Below are 21,785 nucleotides of genomic sequence, written 5' to 3' on the forward strand. Positions count from 1 at the left end.
CCATGGTATCCGTAGAAGATGATGAACTAATGGAGGTCGGTCAATCAAAACAGTGCACTCTTGCTATTGTGCCAGTGAAAGTAAAGGTCTCAAATTCTGACAAAGTCATAAATACTCATGCATTTCTGGATCCCGGTAGCTCAGCTACATTTTGTACTGACTCACTGAAAAGAAAGTTAAACGTCTCTGGTAAAAACACCACAATACTCTTGTGTACAATGGGACAGGAGAAAAGTGTTCACAGCAGTATAGTCTCTGGCCTTGAAGTCAGCAATATGGAAGGCCTGCTGTATCATAAACTCCCAGAAGTTTATACTCAAACAAAATTACCAGTTTCAAAACGACACATACCAACACAAAAATCACTAGAGAAATGGAAATACTTACATGAGGTGAAGATTCCACAATTGGATGCTGACATTGAGTTGTTAATAGGCACAAATGCTGCAAAGCTTATGGAGCCATGGAAGGTGATAAACAGTAGAGGTAATGGGCCATATGCTGTTAACACACCATTAGGATGGGTCGTCAACGGGCTCATGCAAGAAACAACATGTCAAATGCAAGGAAGTCACTCATGTATTGTAGTTAATCGCATATCTGAAGCAGATTTGAATGACTTGTTGATTAAACAGTATCATCAGGATTTTCCAGAACTTGCAGCTGAGGAGAAATCAGAGATGTCAGTCGAAGACAAAAGGTTCATGTCTATGATGGAAAGTTCAAAGGAACTGAGAAATGGGCATTATTACTTACCGTTACCTTTTAAAGAAAATAACGTAATGATGCCAAACAACTACCAACAGGCACAGCAACGTGTTATGTCTCTGAAAAGAAAATTTGACAAGAATGAACGATATCATAGAGAGTATACTGCATTTCTAGAAGGAATGCTTGAAAAAGGTCACGCAGAAGCGGTGCCAGTTGATGAACTGGAAACACAAAGTGGAAAGGTGTGGTACATTCCACATCATGGAGTGCACCATCCAAAGAAGGGCTCCCTAAGAGTTGTATTCAATTGCTCTGCATCCTTCCAGGGAACATCCTTGAATAGCAAATTAATACAAGGTCCAAATCTCACCAGTAATCTGGTAGGTGTCTTGTTGCGTTTCCGCCAGGAGCCAATCGCCCTTATGGCAGATGTGGAAAGCATGTTTCACCAGGTAAGAGTTATGGAGAAGCATGTGGACTTTTTGCGCTTTCTATGGTGGCCAAATGGTGACATAGGATTACCTTTGAAAGAACACAGAATGACAGTGCATTTATTTGGGGCAACATCTTCACCAAGTTGTGCAAGTTTTGCCCTCAGACAAGCTGCCGAAGATTTCAAAGATCTCTTTTCGCCAGAAACGGTGGAAACAATCAAGCAAGATTTTTATGTAGATGATTGCTTGAAATCAGTGCCCACTGAAACTGATGCTGTGATGTTGCTAAAAGAGCTTGAAAAGGCTTGCTCAATGGGAGGCTTTCATTTGCACAAGTGGATAAGTAACAGCAGAACAGTACTAATGTCCATCCCACAGGCAGCCAGAGCAAAGGAGGTCAAAGACCTTGACTTGGAATCCAATGATCTTCCTACAGAAAGAACTCTTGGCATACAATGGCACATAGAAAGAGACAAACTCACTTTCGCAGTGAGCCTGAAACAGCAGCCATATACTCGAAGAGGAATACTGTCCATCATATCCTCAGTATACGATCCTCTTGGCTTTATCTGTCCATTCGTCCTCACTGCTAAGAACATTCTGCAAGATCTTTGCAAGCTCAATTTCGCCTGGGACAAAGACCTACCAGACCACTACATAGAGATGTGGCGTGAATGGATGGCAGGTCTAAGTTGCATTGGGGAGCTCAGTGTCAACAGATGTCTCAAGCCAAAGAGCTTTGGTCCAATAACATCTGCACAACTACACCACTTTAGTGACGCGTCTGAAAGTGGTTATGGCTGTGTCACGTACCTTCGTCTCACAAATTCAAAACTTGAAGTGCACACCTCATTTATAATGGGGAAATCACTATTTGCACCACTGAAACATACTACAATGCCAAGAATGGAACTCACTGCAGCAGTTCTTGCGGTAAGAATGGATAGAATGATCAAAGCAGAGTTACAACTTGCTCTTGAGAACTCCATTTTCTGGACAGATAGTACATCAACATTGAAGTACATTCAGAATGAGAACAAAAGATTTAAAACATTCGTGGCCAATAGAGTGAACACAATCAGAGAATTTACCAAGGTAAAACAATGGAGATACATAAACACTAAACAAAATCCAGCAGATTGTGCATCTCGTGGTCTCAAGGCCAGTGCTCTTCTGAATTCAAAGGCTTGGCTAAATGGTCCAGAATTCCTCAAATGTCATGAATCTGAATGGACAAATTCCGACATTTTCACACAAACGCATGAAGGTTTGCTGATGTGGAAGTGAAGAAGGACGTTCTCATCATGAACTTAATTGTAAAGGAAGAACAAAATCCTACTCATACATTCATACACTATCACTCAAATTGGAACAATCTAACCAGAGCAGTAGCTTGGTTACTTAAGCTAAAGGACGTTCTCTTGCAACTAAGTCACAAACGAAAGGAAATACTTACCAACACAAGTAAGAACTCAAATGCAGAGAAAAAATGTCTGATGGAAAGAAAAATGCAAATCGTCAAAAAATGTATGAATGTACAGCAGATTACTTTAGAAGATGTCAAAAGAGCAGAAAATGCAATCGTACGTTTTACACAAATGGAGGCATTTCCAGAAGAAATCGAAACCTTGCAAAAAGAAAACACTCACGTCAGTCGTCAGAGCCACATTCTTAAGCTTGATCCTATTCTGCAAGATGGTATACTTCATACAGGACGGGAGATTAAGCAAAATGGCTATGCCAGAGGACCAAAAACATCCTATGATTCTTCCAAAACACCATCATGTGTCCAAACTGGTGTTGAAACACATTCATGAACAACTTGGCCACTGTGGAAGGAATCACATGTTAGCCAAGCTGCGACAGCAATACTGGATTCCAGCAGCAAATTCCCTTGCTAGAAAAAATACGGTCTGAGTGTGTGTTCTGCAAACGCTTACATTCAAACCTAGGAGAACAAAAAATGGCAGACTTGCCAAAAGAAAGAATAACACCAGATTTACCACCATTTACCTTTGTTGGAGCAGACTTCTTTGGTCCAATTGTAGTAAAAAGAGGACGCAGTGAAGTGAAAAGATATGGTGTCATCTTTACCTGTTTCACAACTCGAGCAATACATTTGGAAATAGCCAATTCACTTGACACTGATTCATGCATCAATGCAATCCGCAGATTCATATGCAGACGAGGGCAAGTGCGTCAAATAAGATCTGACAATGGAACTAACCTGACATCAGCTGACTCTGAACTAAAGAAGGCCATAAAAGAGTGGAACCAAAACCACAAACTCCAAGTTGCTCTGCAACAAAAGGGCATAGAATGGATTTTCAACCCACCTGCCGCTTCACACTTTGGAGGAGTATGGGAGAGGTTAATAAAACAGGTCAAACAAACACTTCTATCACTAACAAAGGATCAAATTCTAGATGATGAATCTCTTCACACTTTCATCTGTGAGGTAGAAGCCATAATGAATAGTCGCCCACTTACCACAAATCCGGATAGTCCAAATGACCTTGAACCTTTAACGCCCAACCACCTTTTACTTCTTAAAGGGCAACCTACATTACCACCTGGCTTATTTCAGAAATCAGACATGTATAGTAGACGTAGATGGAAGCAAATACAATACTTAGCTGATATATTTTGGAAAAGATGGGTTAGAGAATATCTTCCAAACCTACAAGAGAGACAGAAATGGTTTAAAAAGAAAAGAAACTATGCAAATGGTGACATTGTGTTAATTGCAGACCCTACTGCCCCTAGGGGATCTTGGATGTTAGGGAAGATTATTGACACAAAGAAAGATTCAAAGGGAATTGTTCGTAGTTTGACTTTAAAAACAAAGACAAGTGTTATAGACAGACCAATTACAAAGGTTTGTTTATTGATGGAAAATGACATGTAGATATGAATGACCAATGTATATGTGATGATTACTTTACCTTGTAAGAACTTATATGTACTGATCTTTACAAGCGCACAATGGACCAAGGACTATTCGAGCAAGAAATTTCTTGCAACGTGCACACATGCGCGTATACACATAAATACACACTGAAATTGACCTTTGAATGCACAATGCCTCTTGTGGCATAATGGACTCATGTTTTGTTGTTTACATTATATATTGAACAAGAAGGACTCTAAAAAAGAACTATTGATGAACTTTAATTCGAACTGATATTGTGGAATGAACTGAAAAATTTGATATTTTTATTTGAAACAAACATTTATGTATTGTATACGTGTGAATGATTCTGATTATTGATGATTTGACAAATTTATCTTTTCTGTGTATATTATAATGTATGGCTCCATGTTTTCTGTTTAGTTATTATTGTACCTACATAGCCGGTAGCAATAAGAGGGCCGGTGTGTAGGAGCCATAGGAGCCAGCCATATGATATTTATGTTTAAGTTAATTTAGTGACCCCTGCTGGTGAATTATGATATTGTGGTCTTGAAAGGCCTTGGAACAGAATGAGTTAAATTGCACACCTGTGCCAATTAGTGGCGGAAAAAAGGAGTTTGAACTTGATGTTGGAAATGAATGGACGCCAGCAGGCATATGGTTTTCAATTTATTTACTTATGGATTATTTATCAGTTAAATCACATTTTATTTTTTACTGGAATAAACCAAGAATCTATTGAAACCCCTGAGGCGTCTGAAGTGACTTACGGAAGGCACTACACCACTAGATCAGCAGTTTTACTTCACCATAACCACTTCAACATTTCTACACTAACCATACATACATTCAGTGGGCAGCCATTTATGCTGCGGCGCCCGGGGAGCAGTTGGGGGTTCGGTGCCTTTCTCAAGGGCCCCTGAGTCGTGGTATTGCCGGCCTGAGACTCGAACCCACAACCTTAGGAGTCAAACTCTCTAACCATTAGGCCACAACTACCCCTAAAAAAAAATAAAGTGATTCATATTGTTTATGGAGAAGAAATATGCATTTTAAATGTTTTACACATTGTTGAATTACACATGTAACACTTCTAAAGCCTGATAAATAAAGAAAAACGCCCAGCAGACAAGAAATATGAGTATTTATTTATTGGTTAAAAACATAGCTGATCACATAAGATAATATTTGATACAGACTTTGTGTGTGTGTGTCTGTGTGTGTGTATCTATTGTAGAAGTTAGATTTTTTTCTCCCCCATTTATCAACTCACAAAAGTCCAGTACTTGCTGCAGTGATGTTAAATCACTGATGGTCATTTGGGTTTATATTTAGAATGTCTTCAATGTGTTGCTTATGCTTTGTTGTCTAATGTCTTACTGAAATACATACAAAAATTTGTCTGAAATGTTTTTATTGATATTAAAAAGGCCCCAAAAGAGGTCACAAAATGCAAAATTAAAAAAGTTTTAATACAAAAATGGCGAAAAATATAAAAACCTGAGATTTGACATCAATAACAATATCACTCAAACTTTGTTCAGATTTGTTGAACTGAGGCAATGGATCATCATTGAGTCAAATGCCCCACTTCTTTGTTTGACTCCTCCTCCACATCATCATAATCTGTTATTAAAAACAAAATCTTAAACCATGTCAAATAATATAATTAGAAGAATATTTTAAAAGTCTAAAAAATTAAAAACTATTAAAAATATTAAAATATAAATAAAGATGTAAGCATAATGAGAACAAAAGGGTTATAATAACTTACCCAACAGGTTTCTCACATCTTCACTGACACTCATCACATCATCATACTCCTCCTGAACTCCCTCTGATCAAGAATGACATAAACATGTCATTTTAGTTTATAAAACACTTCATCTCATGTGAAGGATCCCTTTTCCCTTAAGTGACTTGATGACAAAGAACAAATGTCTAATACTCATGTAAACATGGAAAGGGTGATTTAAAAAACAGAGAGAAAAAAGTAGCTCTGTGCATCTCACCTGTTACCCCATGAGAGCTTGGTCTATTAATGATGACATCATCATAATTCTCAGGTGTGTCCACTACACATTAAAATGAGAAAAAATTAAATGAGGCAAAAAACAAAACAAAAACACATTAATTTAAAATATTATCTGTAACAATCTTGATTTTAGAGGAATATTAAAAAAAATTATAAAACACCTTTTTTGATATCAGTGCTGTGTCCGCTCGTCATGACATCATCATAGCTCTCCGGTGTTTCTTCTACAAATTCACACATTCATTACATTCAGAACAAATTTGAAATATCTATCTTAAATGTACTGTCATATTTTAATTTAAAAGTATATTGTATATGCTGTTGTAGAATAACCTGTCTCACGATCTTGTTCCAGTCCATCAGTGATGACATCATCATAGTATCCCGGTGTGATTTCCTTCACCATCTCTTCTGCATCAACACACAATATGTTTGGATACAAAAGCCAAAAAATGTTCTTGTTGCGGATCATGAGACAGAGACTCTATTAAACATTTGAATCATGTGATCAATTAAAAAGGTCACTCACCTTTTAGGCCACTGTTGCTGGTGACATCATCATAATATGCAGTCTTGAACTCTTTTGCTAAAAAAATATATATAATGGAAATATATAATCAAATATATAATGGAATTACTAATTACATTTATTTATGTATTTAGGTGAATTCATACATTTTTTTTAGTGGATTATGGAATGAATATGTGGTTCAGCTCTCTAACCTGAGAGAAGCTCATCAGCATCTTCATACCCAGAATGCAGTTCTTCAGAGATGAGACTCCCTGTTAAAGGAGAGCAGAACAGTCAGAAACATGTTTATCATTACAAACAGACTGAATCCTTATTTCTTTTCGATTATAAAACATTGTGTTAGTGACAACAAAACAGATTACTTTACTAATTACACAATACATAATAAACCTTTATTATTTAAAGCATTCAAGAAATAAATCCCATAGTGTTTAGGCCTATTAGCAAACACACATGAATCCATTCCTCACTACCTTCCAGAAATATACACAGGAAGAGACAAACACACACACGCACACACCAGCATCTACTGTACATGTTACAAACATATGAGCCCCTGCTTATGACCCTCTAAAAATATACACAAGAAGAGACGCTGACAGACACTCTCTCTCTCTCTCTCTCTCTCTCTCTCTCTCTCTCTCTCTCTCTCTCACACACACACACACACACACACACACATAAACATGCACCTGCAGCTCTGTGGTTTTCTTTCAGGAATTCTGTGGTTTGAAGCAGGAGGTTTAATAGGACTAATAATAGATGAACATCAACTGTCTGACAGACTCTTATTAATGGTATTAAATGAGATTGATGGCTCGTGTCTCACCCCTCTGAGTGAAGTGATTGTGTCTGTGCTGAATCTCCTCATAAAGGGCCTCAGTCGTCATCCTGTGTCTCCTCTTAGAGAGAGCTGTGAGTGTAGACAGACAAACCTGCTGTCAGTTCACAACACGTGACTGATCACACACTGAATAAGACACAACATGACAGTCTCTGGATCTCTCCTACCTCTCCTCATCACTCTGTTCTGCTGAATCAGTATAAGCAGTGGCACTAAGAGCAGTAAGAGCACAACTCCCAGAACAATCACAAGCACTGGGGGAGACGCTGGTGGAGGAGTTTGTGGAGGAGCAACTGATGTTGAGCGCACTGGAGGAGAAACTGATGATGTTGTGGCAGGAGTAGTGGACACTGACACATCTGATAAATCTGTCCAAACAGACACAAACACATTAATAATCATGCAAATGACTCAGCAAACCACACAACTAATATTAACAATAATATTATCAAGAAATTTTGCTGTGACCTTCACAGTCGAGTGTAACAAGCTTCTTGTGGGAGCAGTCAGTGTGGTTATTCAGGGAGAGAGGACAGTCCCACAGGTGAATCTCATTCCCTCTGCATTCGACTTTGTTCATCCACACAACACCTTCACCAGCACCAAAGGTTGAATTCCCATCAGCCCTCAGTGCTGCTCCACCACCCCAGCTGCCTGCAGACCACCTGAGCATCGCTGATGTCCCACTGATCATCACAGACTGAGCCCCAACACAGCGTTATGATACACCTCCAGCCTCCCAGAGCACCGGCCCTCCCCTCCACTCAGTCTGAGAGGAACATGATCTAAAACACACACATCAACCTGCACTGACCAGCTTCAGCACAACATTTACAACAAAACACACACTGACCAAGATGGCTTTAAATCTATGATTAGACTTCTTGTTCTTGTTTGAATGTACATATTTCAATAATATATATATATATATATATATATATATATATTAACATATATATATATATATATATATATATATATATATATATATACTGTGTGTGTATGTATGTATGTGTAATTAAAAACTTACCTGAACACTGTTTCTGGTGAGGAGATGGTGAGATAAAACATGTCAGATGACTCCGAGGAGACTCCTGATTCTCCTCCTCTGTGATCAAAACATGAAGAGAACTGAACATTAGGATCCAAGGGACATCTTTCAGTGAAATATTTAAGCATCACAATAATTTTATGCTCTTTCCATCAGCTAAGTTAAGCTTTTCTTAAACATTAGTTTACTCACGATGTATAAACATTGTGTTTAAAGAAACATGACTTCTGAGAACATTTTACATAATTTAAATATAATCTCACTTGAGCAGGTGATTTTTGCCACTTCATCCTTATTATTACAGTCATTCTTTCCCCAGGCTGAAGATGGACACTGCCATAAAGTGGAATCATGTCGTCGACAATTAAGATTATCAAGCCAATCATAAGACTTCAGTCCCTCTGAATAACTGGGTTCACTGCCAGATCTTCCACAGTTCAGCTCCTGACAGATCAGACTCGCTGTGTCTCTGTCCATCTGGTTGTAACATAAATTTCCCCAGGATCCATTGTAGAAAACCTCCACATTCCCTTCACAGCCCTCAGTTAACCTGATCTCCTTAAACTCTAAATGGAAAGGGATACTAAAATAAAACAAAAATAACTAGATAATTCAAGTAAAATAACACTATAATAAAAACATAACATTTCATCAACAACAGCAACTAAAAGCATCTAAAAAATACTATTAGCCTAATACTATGTTAATGACATAACATGTTATCAGCATTTGCAACATGCATTAGCCTTTTTTTTTGGGGGGGGGGAATAACATTTATGGAGAGCATTTCCTCTAGTGTACTGTTTTACCTGAGCACATGGCTCCTACATCCTCCTTGTGTTGACAGTCATGTTTTCCCCAGCCTGGAGAAGAGCAGCTCCACAGGGACGTCTCATTCCCCTCACACTCCACCTCATCCAGCCATATGGGTCCAGAACCAGGACCAAACCAGGCTGGTACCTGCTGGTTACTGAGGGACACTCCACACTGCAGCTGTCTGCACACCACATGAGCATCTTTAATATCCCAGGAGTCATCACACACTGTCCCCCATGAGCCACTGTGAAAAACCTCCAGCCTCCCTGCACAGTCTCCCCCAGAACCCACCAGCCTGATGGACCCCCGACCTGATATTCAGAGAAAGAAAAACACATTATTGACCACGAATAAATGAAGAATCTGTCCTGATGTTGTTCTTCTCACCAAAGCAGGTGATTGACAGCTGTTGTGTGGAGCTGCAGTTGAGAGTCTGTGGAGAGCTGCAGTTCCCCAGATGAGCTTCACTCCCAGAGCACTGGAAGCCCGTCACACACTCATGACTGTGTTCAGGACTGGATGAAGAGGAGCTGTAGAAGTTCAGCACAGAGCCACAGCCCAGCTGTCTGCAGACCACAGAGGATTCAGTGAGACTCCAGGAGTCCAGCAGAACTCTCCTCCAGACCTGATGGATGAATACTTCCACCTCCCCCTCACACTGTCTCTCTCCAGACAACCGCACCAGACCATCATGAAGAGCCAGAGAGGAACCTGAAGAGAGTATTTATTTATCATTCAGTATCTAAAATATACAGTACTAAGAAGTAGTTTTAGTCTGGAACCCATGACTTCATCACAGCATGAATGGACTCACCAGAGCAGACGACTCCAACATCTCGACTATGAGAACGTTCAGCTCGACTCCATGAAGAGATGGAACATTCTGAGAGTTTTGTTTCATTCCCGTCACAATCAAACACATCAGCCCAGATTTCACCACTTCCCTTTCCAAACCAGTCTGATCCCACAACAGACACAGCAATCCCACAATTCAGCTGTCTACAGAGGACACTGGCAGTTCTCATATCCCAGCATGCATCACACACTGTGCCCCATTTACTGTTATATTGAAGCTCCACTCTTCCAGAACAAGAGTCCGAACTGTTTACCAGCATGAGATCAGTGTAACCTGGACAAAACATGAGAATTCTTTTAAACAGTGTAAAACAAGAGACAAGTGAATAGATCAGTAAAAATCTGCTAGCAGAACACAAATCGTGCTGTTACTTTTAAAATGTTATACTTTTCAATATTGTATTAAATCCCCAAAATATTAACTAATCATGTTACATAGTCACATTTATGAAAAAGTATGTTACTTTTCTTTTGCAGTATAGACTCGCTAAAGTTCTGTTGTGTTCATCTGAAATTGGATTCAAATCAGTTTTTCCTAGTTTATAAATACTGGTTGTTGATAATGGTATTTTTAAAAGATCTTGTATAATCTTGTTAGCAAATTAATGCTCAATCTAGTCAGGTTATGTTTGACAAAACAGTGTAAGTGACATATTTAATAACTAAAAACACAATACAGAATAAGCCATGCACGTTCTGTCTAGTGTGTTTTTGCACATTTTAGTGTATTGTTGTCTGCATGACAACATGAAGAAGAGAGAATTTCAGTAAAGTAAAAAAAAAAAAAAAACATATTTCTAATCAATTAATTGAAAACTAACTTAAGGCAGATATAATAGTGTGTATAAATAGTAATGCATACTTTTTACTTCTGAAAATTCAGATTATGTTAATTGCATTACCTCCCATACGCACACATACACACACAAATGCATGGAAAATATATATACTCAACCAGAACATATAACTCCAACATCATTGTCATGGGAACAGTTGTTTTTGCTTGAAGATGTATGTGGACAAAAATATATATGAGATTCGTTTCCTCTACACTGAATCTCTTGTGTCCACATCTGAGCGTCTCCTTTGCCAAAAGCAGCTGCTCCCAGCACCTGTACAGGAGCCCCACAGTCCAGCTCTCTACACACAACCTCTGCATCCTGCTGGTCAAAGACAGCGTCACACACTGTGTACCATGTGTTCCCATGAACCACCTCTATTCTTCCAGAGCAAAGGTGAGATCCGTTGATAAGTCTGGAATGTTTATGATCTGTTCATATTAAATTAAATCACACAAAATTGATTTATACAGAGTGCCAATTTTAATAGTATATTTTATACTCACATAATTTGAATTAACATGTTTTTAGTTTTATAAAACTGTGCCAATCTTTAGAACAATGACAAAATAAACATTGCATCAGGTCCAAAAACATTAAATGATATTAAATTACCAAAATAAAAAAGGGCAAAATTCACTAATCAACTGCACCCTCCCAAAACACATTTCTTGCACACACAAACATGCACACAGAATCTTGCTGAGTTCTGAGTGCTGTATTGTGGAGGATGCAGTGGACCATCACTGGAACCTGACAGACTCTGCTGGTACTGCATCACAGAGATCACCAAAAAAAATAAATGTTATTTAAATAAATTTATGTTATATATATTAAATAAATGTTCATTTACCCACTTAATTTACATAATAAGCCCTATTTAGACAGACAGTAGGTGTATTTGTGTGGGAAAGAACGACAATGACCTAACTGAATTACTCAAGACAAAGTGCTATTTCTGTGCTAAATTTCCCAGTTAAAATTACTTTGTGGATGGCTAGTAAATAATATGCGGCTTTATTGTGCTGATAGCATCCAAAAGAGTGGTGTGACTGTTTAGTGAACTTGCTACAAAATGTTTAGAATATCAATCTCATTCACCTGAACAAATGACTCCAACATCTTTAGTATGATCACATCCGCGTTTACCCCATCCTGATGATCCACAGTTCTTCAGTGTAGATTCTGATCCAGTACATAAGACAAAAGTTGTCCAGATTGGTCCTGATCCTTGTCCAAAATGAGCAGCACCCACAGCATCTACAGGTTCTCCACAGTCCAGCTCTCTACACACCACTACAGCATCAGTCATATCCCAACCATCATCACACACTGTTCCCCACTGACCTCTATGAAGAACCTCCACTCTACCAGCACAGCGACTGTGACCACCAACCAACCTCACATTCACATGGTCTGTATATTGAAGAAAGAGAATGAAACAAAGAAATATTGAAGGACAGAAAGAAAGAAAAGTTGAGATGACAAAAAAATGACTTACAAAATACAAAAATTTTACTCAATTAAAGTAAATTAATTCCAACCTGCACACACCAACCCAACATCATTGTCGTGTGAACAGTTGTTTTGATGTGATGGTGATGTTGTACAGAGGTGAATCTGAGATTCATTTCCTCTGCACTGAATCTCTTGTGTCCACATCTGAGTGTCTCCTTTACCAAAAGCAGCTGCTCCCAGCACCTGTACAGGAGCCCCACAGTCCAGCTCTCTACACACAACCTCTGCATCCTGCTGGTCAAAGGCAGCATCACACACTGACATCCACATCTGATTATGAAGTATCTCTAACCTCAAACATCTGTAAATACAAAAAAAAAGACTCACTCCTTAATAAATAAAGAAAAAGAAAAAATTTAAACCAACTTAAAAAATAAAAAACAATTTTAAAACATCAATCAATTCATAATTATGAACACAATTATTTTAAAACATTTAAGTTATGTTTAATTAATCAGTATACTATTGTTCAGCCTTGTTCATCATAAAAAATATGTTAATTTATAAAAACTCCTATGTTAAAATTGTACAGAACATTTACCTAGATTAATAAATGTTGTAAAAGTGTAATTCCTTGTTAGCTCATGAAACAATGTTAATAACCTCATTGTAATTTTTTATCAGATATTAAAATATTTATGTCTAATGCTTATTTTAGACCTGGACATTATTTTTGGACATTATTTTTGTCATGAAAAACACTCGTACATTTTTAACAACATAATTCTAGTCATCATTGGTCAACCATTAAGCATTATTCATTAATTTTACAAGAAAAACAATTTCTAGATTTAGAAAAACAGTTAAAATAAATACAAATTTTAATGAGGGGTTGATTTGAGGCAGGTGGTTCATCACTGAGGACAGGTTTGAAGTAGTTTACCTGAGCAGATGACTCCAGCATCTTTAGAATGATCACAGTCATGTTTACCCCATCCTCTTGACCGACACATCTTCAGTGTGGACTCTGATCCAGAACACTCTATATAATTTATCCAAATCGGTCCTGATCCTTGTCCAAAATGAGCATCCCTCAGAGCATCTACAGGTTCTCCACAGTCCAGCTCTCTACACACCACTGCAGCATCAGCCAAATCCCAACCATCACCACACACTGTTCCCCACTGACCTCTATGAAGAACCTCCACTCGACCAGCACAGCGACTGTGACCACCAACCAACCTCACATTCACACTGTCTATATAATGAACAGAGAGAATGGCAGATATATAAAAGAAATAGAAAAAAAAATTAAGATTGGGCAGAAACACAGACACAAACTAAAAAAAAAACACAGACACACACAAAAATGTAAAAAAAAAAAAAATGGTTTTACTCAAAGAAAATTAATTCCAACCTTTACACATCAGTCCAAACTCTTTGTCATGATAACAGTTGCTCTCATGTGATGGTGATGTTGGACAGAGGTGAATCTGAGATTCATTTCCTCTGCACTGAATCTCTTGTGTCCACATCTGAGTGTCTCCTTTGTCAAAAGCAGCTGCTCCCAGCACCTGTACAGGAGCCCCACAGTCCAGCTCCTCTACACACAACCTCTGTATCCTGCTGGTAAAGGCAGCATCACACACTGACATCCACGTCTGATTATGAAGGATCTCTAACCTCCCAGAGCAGCGAGATCCTCCAACCATCCTGACTCCTGAAGAAAGAAAGATCAATAAACATTGGTAACACTTTATAGTAAGGGTTAATTAACATGAATTAATGCATTCAGTATTATGAACACAATGGACAGTTAACCATTATTTGAAATCATTCATTGATATAGGTCAGGGTTCCTCAATAGGCAGCCGGCGGGACACATTCGGCCCGCGAGAGAAAAATGTTTGGCCCGCGCTAATTTTAAATAAAGTGTCACGAAAATTCAAACGCAGCATCAGAAAGCGACATTAACTTACATCTACACCGGACGCGAGCGGCGCGGCGCGGCGCGACGCAACAAAATAATACAAACAGAACTTATAATCAGTGATGCTGTCTGCACTTGGTTTGCCGCGGCGCGGTGCGACGAAAATCCCTCCGACAGAGAAAGAAAAACAGTTTCGCTGAATAGTTATAAATTATGACGCGACTGACACAAAGTTCAAATGATTTGCAATGCTTGTCACGTTTTGTAAAGCAAAAACATGGCGAGTGTTAAGTAAAGAAAAGTGGACACTGAAAATAGAAGATTAAAATGTGAATGCACTGAACAGGTTTGAGTGAGTGAGTGAGTGAGTGAGTGATACCATCTTTGTTATGGATGTTGGTTTGCAGTGACGTTCACAGTTTTAACGTAAGTTTTCTTTAGCATAATTTTTTCAAGATCCGTGGTAAAATATCTATTGTTGCTTTCACTATAAAGATCACGCAAAATAATATTCAAACTCACATTAGACACCTTTAACACTGAATAAAGCATATAATCATTACCTGCAGATTATGATTGTCATGTTGTTCCTGCCGCGACGTCGCAGAAAATAAAAAGCATTTCTAAAATAGAATTCCGTGTCACTTATTGTCACGTATCGTTGTCGCGGGTGGTTAGAACAAAAACTGCATGGAAAAGATACTTTTTTATCGCGTCACGACTGGTTTGGACACACGGTGTTACAGTTTGACTCCCATAAAAAAAATCTAAGTATAAAAATATTAATGCTGACTGATCTAATAAAAATAAAATCCAACAATTAAAAAAAGAGAAAAGAAAACAACCATTCAGAAGATCATCAACAACAGTATATTTGCATGGCAGACATGGAGATCTGATTTTTTGTTAGTTCATTCAGGGCCGGAGTGGGACTCATTTTCAGCCCTGGAGTTTCATGCCTTTGACCGGCCCACTTGGTTATTTGGATTTTTTTGTACTCGTCTTTTCAGTGCTGCCTTTGCACTTTCTGTGTATTACTTTTTTTTTCTGTTATCTTTTTGCTCGCATATCTCACACGATGACTTGTTGCTTTTTTTGAGCAAGGTGCCGCTGTCAGGGGAGGTCAAAAGCACAATTAACTTCAGAAATGGAAAAATCGGGTAACAATTGTGATTCCTTATCTTATACTTTAAGAAAATAATGTTTATTCTTGTATTATTGTTTATTCTTTAAGAAAATAAGGGACAGAATAAGGCACGTTCCAGATATTTGTACTGTACCATAATGTCGGCCTAAGTCTGCCTGCAGTTAAAAAGTTATCCGAAATAAAAATAATTGTTTTGCTTAACCTATTTATGTACAACTATTCCTAAAAAGAGAATTTTAATGTCAATACAAAAAATGTCATCAGCCTGAGTAACTTGTTTAATTGTACCATCATAGAATTGTGACTTAACACATGTAATTTGGTATAGGTGAAAATACTGTGAAATTACAACTGGCATTACATTTGAAAGCATAACAAGGTCTATGAAGCGTCAGTCAATCAAGCATTTTTTTTTCTTAAAGTTTTTAAATAAAATATTATTGCAACTTTAGCATTTGGATGAATGAAAATGCACATTTTTTGTTCAATTAAAGAAAACTTAGAGATTGTGGACCGCTTGCTTGGATTTGTAGGCCTACTTCAATAATGACGTCCAAGTTTAAGAACAGCACGCTAGAAGGATTTTATTTTATTTTATTTTATTTTATTTTATTTTATTTTATTTTATTTTTTTAAATGCATTTTCCCCTCTCTGTTTAACAGCATTAACTAACAATGAAAGACGTCTTCCCTCAAGTAGATTAAATGTTTTCCTGCCGTGCTGGATGTTGGGCTCATGATAAATAAATTGTTTGGCATTCGGCCCAAAACTGATTTTGTAAATTAAAAAGCGGACGGTGGAGGGTGCAGTAAGCGCGAGTCTCGCTCGAAGCGGGAGCAGCCGGCAGAGAATTCTGCCTGGTCTTAAAATCCTTCTTCCGCTCCTACAAATATAACAATGATTTGCGCAAAAAGAACGATTATCAATTGAGAATTTGTTACTGATATGATCTAGTGAACATAATAATATGGGCTGCGAGAAAATAATATATTAAAAGAGTGAGTGCAGTCAGTCTAAGTACAGCATAGTTCAAACCAGTGGCACAACAACACCGGTGTCGCGGCCCAAAAACATACCGGCCCACCGGGAATCCTCCCGTGCTCCCGATTAGCCAATCCGGGCCTGTGTTCATTTGTTTATAATATTAAACAGGAAAAGTTCTTCTGTATCTAAATGCAAAAATGTTCATAATTGTTTGAATAAAACAGACTACCGGAGGGAAAAATCTGAATATTTATCTTGTGACCATCTTTTGATTATTTCAACAAAAGCAACAATAATATTTGTAATAATAATAATAATTTACTTATATATATATATATATATATATATATATATATATATATATATAATATATATAGATATATATTTATATATATATATAATATATATATATATATATATATAGCCTATATATATATAGCCTATATATTGGCCACAAATATTGGCACCCTTGGTAAATATGATCAAAAAAGGCTGTGAAAATTAATCTGCATTGTTAATCCTTTTGGTCTTTTATTAAAAAAAAAAATCACAAAAATGTATCCTTTCATTGGATAATAAGAATTTGAAACGGAGGGGAAAATATCATTATGAAATGAATGTTTTTCTCAAATATATCGTTGGTCACAATTATTGGCACCCCTATAAATTCTTTATGAGTAAAATATCTCTGAAGTATATTCCCATTCATATTATCACAATTTTGAGCACTCCAGCATGATTATAAACATGGAAATCATCCAGCTCTGTCTTCCTGTTTCACAGAAATATAAAGAGGAGGGAAAACAAAGCCCAAATTCCCTTAATCATCCATCACAATGAGAAAAACCAGAATATATTTCTGATGAGCAGCAAAAGATATTTGAGCTTCACAAATTGGTGAAGTGGCTTTAAGAAAAGAGCTAGAGCAGTGAAAAATTCCATTTCCACCATCAGGGTAATAATTAAGAATTTCCAACCAACAGAAAATGTTACGAAACTGCCTGGAAGAGGATGTGTGTCTATATCGTCCTAATGTGCGGTGAGAAGGAGAGGTTTGGAGTAGCTAAAGGACTCTCCAAGGATCACAGCTGGCAGAATTGCAGAAAATAGTTGAGTCTCTGGTTCAGAAAAAAACCTTAAAAAAAATTGTCAAAACAGAACTTACATTAAAATCATGTGGTTTGGAAGGGCTACAAGAAAAATTCTCCTAGCTCATCCAAAAGCAAACTAAAGCATATTCAGTTATCAGCCATGTCTGGAACTTTAAATGGGAATGGCTTCTATGATCAGATGAAACTAAAAAAATTGCTTTTTAGCAGCAAACACTCAAAATGGGTTTGGTGAACACAGAGAAAAAAAGTACCCCATGTGTACAATGAAAATATACTTGCTGTATTTTTGATGTTGTGGGCCTAATTTCTGCTGGAGGTCCTGGACATCTTTTTTAGATACATGGCATCATGGATTATATCAAATACCAACAGATAAAAAACCAAAAAGTGACTGACTCTGTTAGAAATCTTATAATGGGCCATGTTTGGATCTTCTAACCGTACAATAATCCAAACACAAACCTCAAAAACAACACAGAAATGGTTCACTGAGCTCAAAACCAAGCTTCTGCTATAGCCATTCCAGTCCTCTGACCTGAACCGTACAGAAAATGAGAGGAGTGAACTGAAGAGGAGATAAAGCACCCAACAATGGAGCTTGGAGTAAATCTAAAGGAGTCCTGAAGTTCTTCGGGATGAGAGGAATGATGGGTCTCTGATCAGTCTTTTCAGGTGTTGTTCACGTAACCTCATCAAGGCATTAGTAGGACGAAAATTTAGACCATGTTAAACTGGCAAATGGAGGTTTCAAAAAATATATGAATAAAAGGGTGCCATTAATTGTGGCCAATGTGTATTAAAAAAAAATAATTTCATAATGATAATATTTCCCCCTCCGTTTTAAATCTTATTATCCAATGAAAGGATACATTTTTTGTGAATTTTTTTAAATAAAAGACCAAAAAGGATTAACCAATGCAGATGAATTTTCAATATTTTTGGCCCACGACTATATATATATACTAGTATATATATATCTATATATCTAATGATATATATATATATATATATATATATAGCCTAGGTCAGTGGCCTTTGACCTTGGTATGTTTGGCAGAATTCGGCCCCGGACGGTACAACTACTTGAAGGAGCCCTGTCGAGGTTAATGTTTAATGTACTAGTCATTTTCACTCATAGTTGTTCATCGGATGAGTATTATACTGTTAATTTATACCTAACCATGATAATGTTTATTAAAATAATGTACAGTGTACAAAGACACAACACAACAGTTGTAAAACAAAACAGATTTTGTATAGAATGTTTTACAAGAACCTGGCAAGCTTTAAAACAATCTTGTTTTCTGTGTCAGAAAATTCTGACTTTCAATCTAATTAACAAAACTTGTATTAATGTTGTAAACTCAATGATTATTTGTATTTCATAAAACTTAAAGTGTGACCTTCATTATAATGTGTTAAAAACATATTAAATATAACTTTATGTATAATTTTATTTTTGACCTGGCCACAGGTTATCACATGAAATTTTGGACCAGTGGACAGTTATTTTATCACATATAAAAAAAATAGTTGTCATACCATCCTAACTTTTACTTTACTTGGCTTTATCACTACTTTCAGACAAAAATATGATTTTTCACAAGTTAAAACATTTGAGCTATTAAAAGTATTACCTAACTTTTACTATATACTATATTTTATATGTTTAGCATCTTTTTTTTTAAATCTATTAATAAGAAGTTTAAGGCAAGTGGTTCATCACTATGAACCAGTTTAAAAAGTAGCTTACCTGAGCAGATGACTCCAACATCTTTAGTATGATCACAGTCATGTTTACCCCATCCTTCTGACCCACACATCCTCAGTGTTGACTCTGATCCAGTACACATGACATAACTCATCCAGATTGGTCCTGATCCAGAACTCACTCAGAGTCTGCACTCAGAACATCTACAGGTTCTCCACAGTCCAGCTCTCTACACACCACTGCAGCATCAGCCAAATCCCAGCCATCATCACACACTGTTCCCCATTGACCTCTATGATTAACCTCCACCCTACCAGAACAGCGACTGCTACCATTCACCAGTCTCACATTCACATGGTCTGTATATTAAACAGAGAGAATGAGAGATAAAGAAACATTAAAGGACAGAGGGAAAAAATAGATATTGCAGAAACAGAGACATAAACAAGAAAACAACACAATTTTTTTTTACAAATATTCATTTTTTAAAAGTAAATATTTTATTTATAAATATATAATAAAGAAATTAATTTCAACCTGTGCACACCAGTCCAACATCATTGTCATGTGAACAGTTGTTTTGATGTGATAGTGATGTTGGACAGAGGTGAATCTGAGACTCATTTCCTCTACACTGAATCTCTTGTGTCCACATCTGAGTGTCTCCTTTGTCAAAAGCAGCTGCTCCCAGCACACTGTACAGGAGCCCCACAGTCCAGCTCTCTACACACAACCTCTGCCATCCTGCTGGTCAAAGACAGCGTCACACACTGACATCCACGTCTGGTTATGAAGGATCTCTAACCTCCCAGAGCAGCGAGAACCTCCAACCAGCCTGACACCTGAAACAACACAGATCATTTAAATAGTAGCTGTTGATAACAACAGCATCAGCAGCTACAACAACAACAACCACCATAGAAATAGCAGATACACAGTAAAGAAAACTGTGAAGGAGTGCATTAATAATTGTAAGTACTCATGGAACAGATGTGCTATTAGATGTTTTTAGAAAGTTTAGATTTTGTGTGTGTGTTTAGTTTAGTTTATGTTCTTGAAATGTGAACAATTTTCAGTGATTTCATAACTTGTAACAGCTCACCTGAGCAGATGACGCCAGCATCTTTACTATGATCACAGCCATATTTACCCCATCCTCCTGATGCACAGTTCTTCAATGTGGACTCTGAACCAGTACACATGACATAATTTATCCAGACTGGTCCTGATCCTGATCCAAAATGAGCAGCACTCAGAGCATCTACAGGTTCTCCACAGTCCAGCTCTCTACACACCACTGCAGCTTCAGTAATATCCCAGAAATCATCACACACTGTTCCCCACTGACCTCTATGAAGAACCTCCACTCGACCAGCACAGCGACTGTGACCACCAACCAACCTCACATTCACACTGTCTATTAGTGCAACAGATAAATAAGACACCAAGAGAAAGAAAAAGGGAATAAACAAGATTGGAAAAAAAGAACAGGAATATTGATTATGGGAGGAAAAAATACTACATATTGGTTGATTACAGCATGATACGCAGCAATTACTATTAATATACACAGATATATGAGCACAATTAGATTATTTTCCTCCTTGAAACATAAACCTACCAGAGGTGATGAGTTTTATAATATAGCACAGATATATGAGCACAAGACACTTCTCCATCATTTTCTGCTCAACAAACAATTTTCATCAGCTCAAAATGCAGCACAAGTTTCTCCTCTTCTCCCTCAAACACACTGAAGAAACTGGCTCCTGTCAGCCCCCTAAAGAGAGAGAGAGAGAGACTCACAGCTGCCAATGACACTCACTGTTACCTTATTAGACACAACAGAGGAAATCATCAAACACAATCAGTGACAAATCAGAAGAGGCATTTCTGATTTTCTCCTTATATATCAAAAGAAAGTCAGCGCTGAAAAGGACTCCTCCTCCTCCATATAGAGACTCTTCAGTGAGGATGCGCACACACACCTGCCAGAGGCAAAAATAGACACACATCATACAGGAGACATTAAAGATTTCAGAAAGAGGAAGCACTCCGGGATATTTACAGCATCAACACCTGCTGAGATACAGAGACTGATAAAGGCTCACTTTAAACATATATTCCCCTCTTACAATAAATAAATAAAAATTCCTTTTAAAACCTTGTGACACCCATCAAATAACAATTTACAGCATTTTTTTAATTCATACAGTGTTGACTGCATTCATTAAGCTCAACCACTGAACCATGTTTAGCAAATAATTATTTAAAAAAAAAATAGATGAATATATATCTTCAAAAATAACTGCAAAATATAACAAATATGCAACCCTGTTACCTATTCTGGCTTTACTATTGCTATTATTATTATTATTATTTGTAATTGTCCATTCAATTTTAATCTTTAT

General features: G+C 37.3%; 1 protein-coding gene and 1 pseudogene across 1 annotated transcript in view; both read right to left on the bottom strand.

Annotated features, from left to right (window-relative positions):
* Positions 1-5,195: 5,195 nt before the first annotated feature.
* The window catches only part of LOC109069083, a 36,345-nt gene continuing 19,755 nt past the window's right edge, over positions 5,196-21,785 (bottom strand). Inside the window, exons 5-11 of the mRNA XM_042736724.1 lie at positions 6,818-6,877; positions 6,624-6,680; positions 6,428-6,505; positions 6,256-6,318; positions 6,072-6,134; positions 5,834-5,896; positions 5,196-5,685 (exon numbers count right to left, since the gene is read on the bottom strand). Coding sequence (XP_042592658.1) covers positions 5,630-5,685; positions 5,834-5,896; positions 6,072-6,134; positions 6,256-6,318; positions 6,428-6,505; positions 6,624-6,680; positions 6,818-6,877 — 440 coding nt within the window. The 3' untranslated portion in view covers positions 5,196-5,629. The remainder of the gene's footprint in view (positions 5,686-5,833; positions 5,897-6,071; positions 6,135-6,255; positions 6,319-6,427; positions 6,506-6,623; positions 6,681-6,817; positions 6,878-21,785) is intronic.
* Positions 13,391-20,518, bottom strand: LOC122139278 (annotated as a pseudogene).

This window comes from Cyprinus carpio, chromosome A4 (genome assembly GCF_018340385.1).
Source record: "Cyprinus carpio isolate SPL01 chromosome A4, ASM1834038v1, whole genome shotgun sequence".
NCBI lineage: Eukaryota > Metazoa > Chordata > Actinopteri > Cypriniformes > Cyprinidae > Cyprinus > Cyprinus carpio.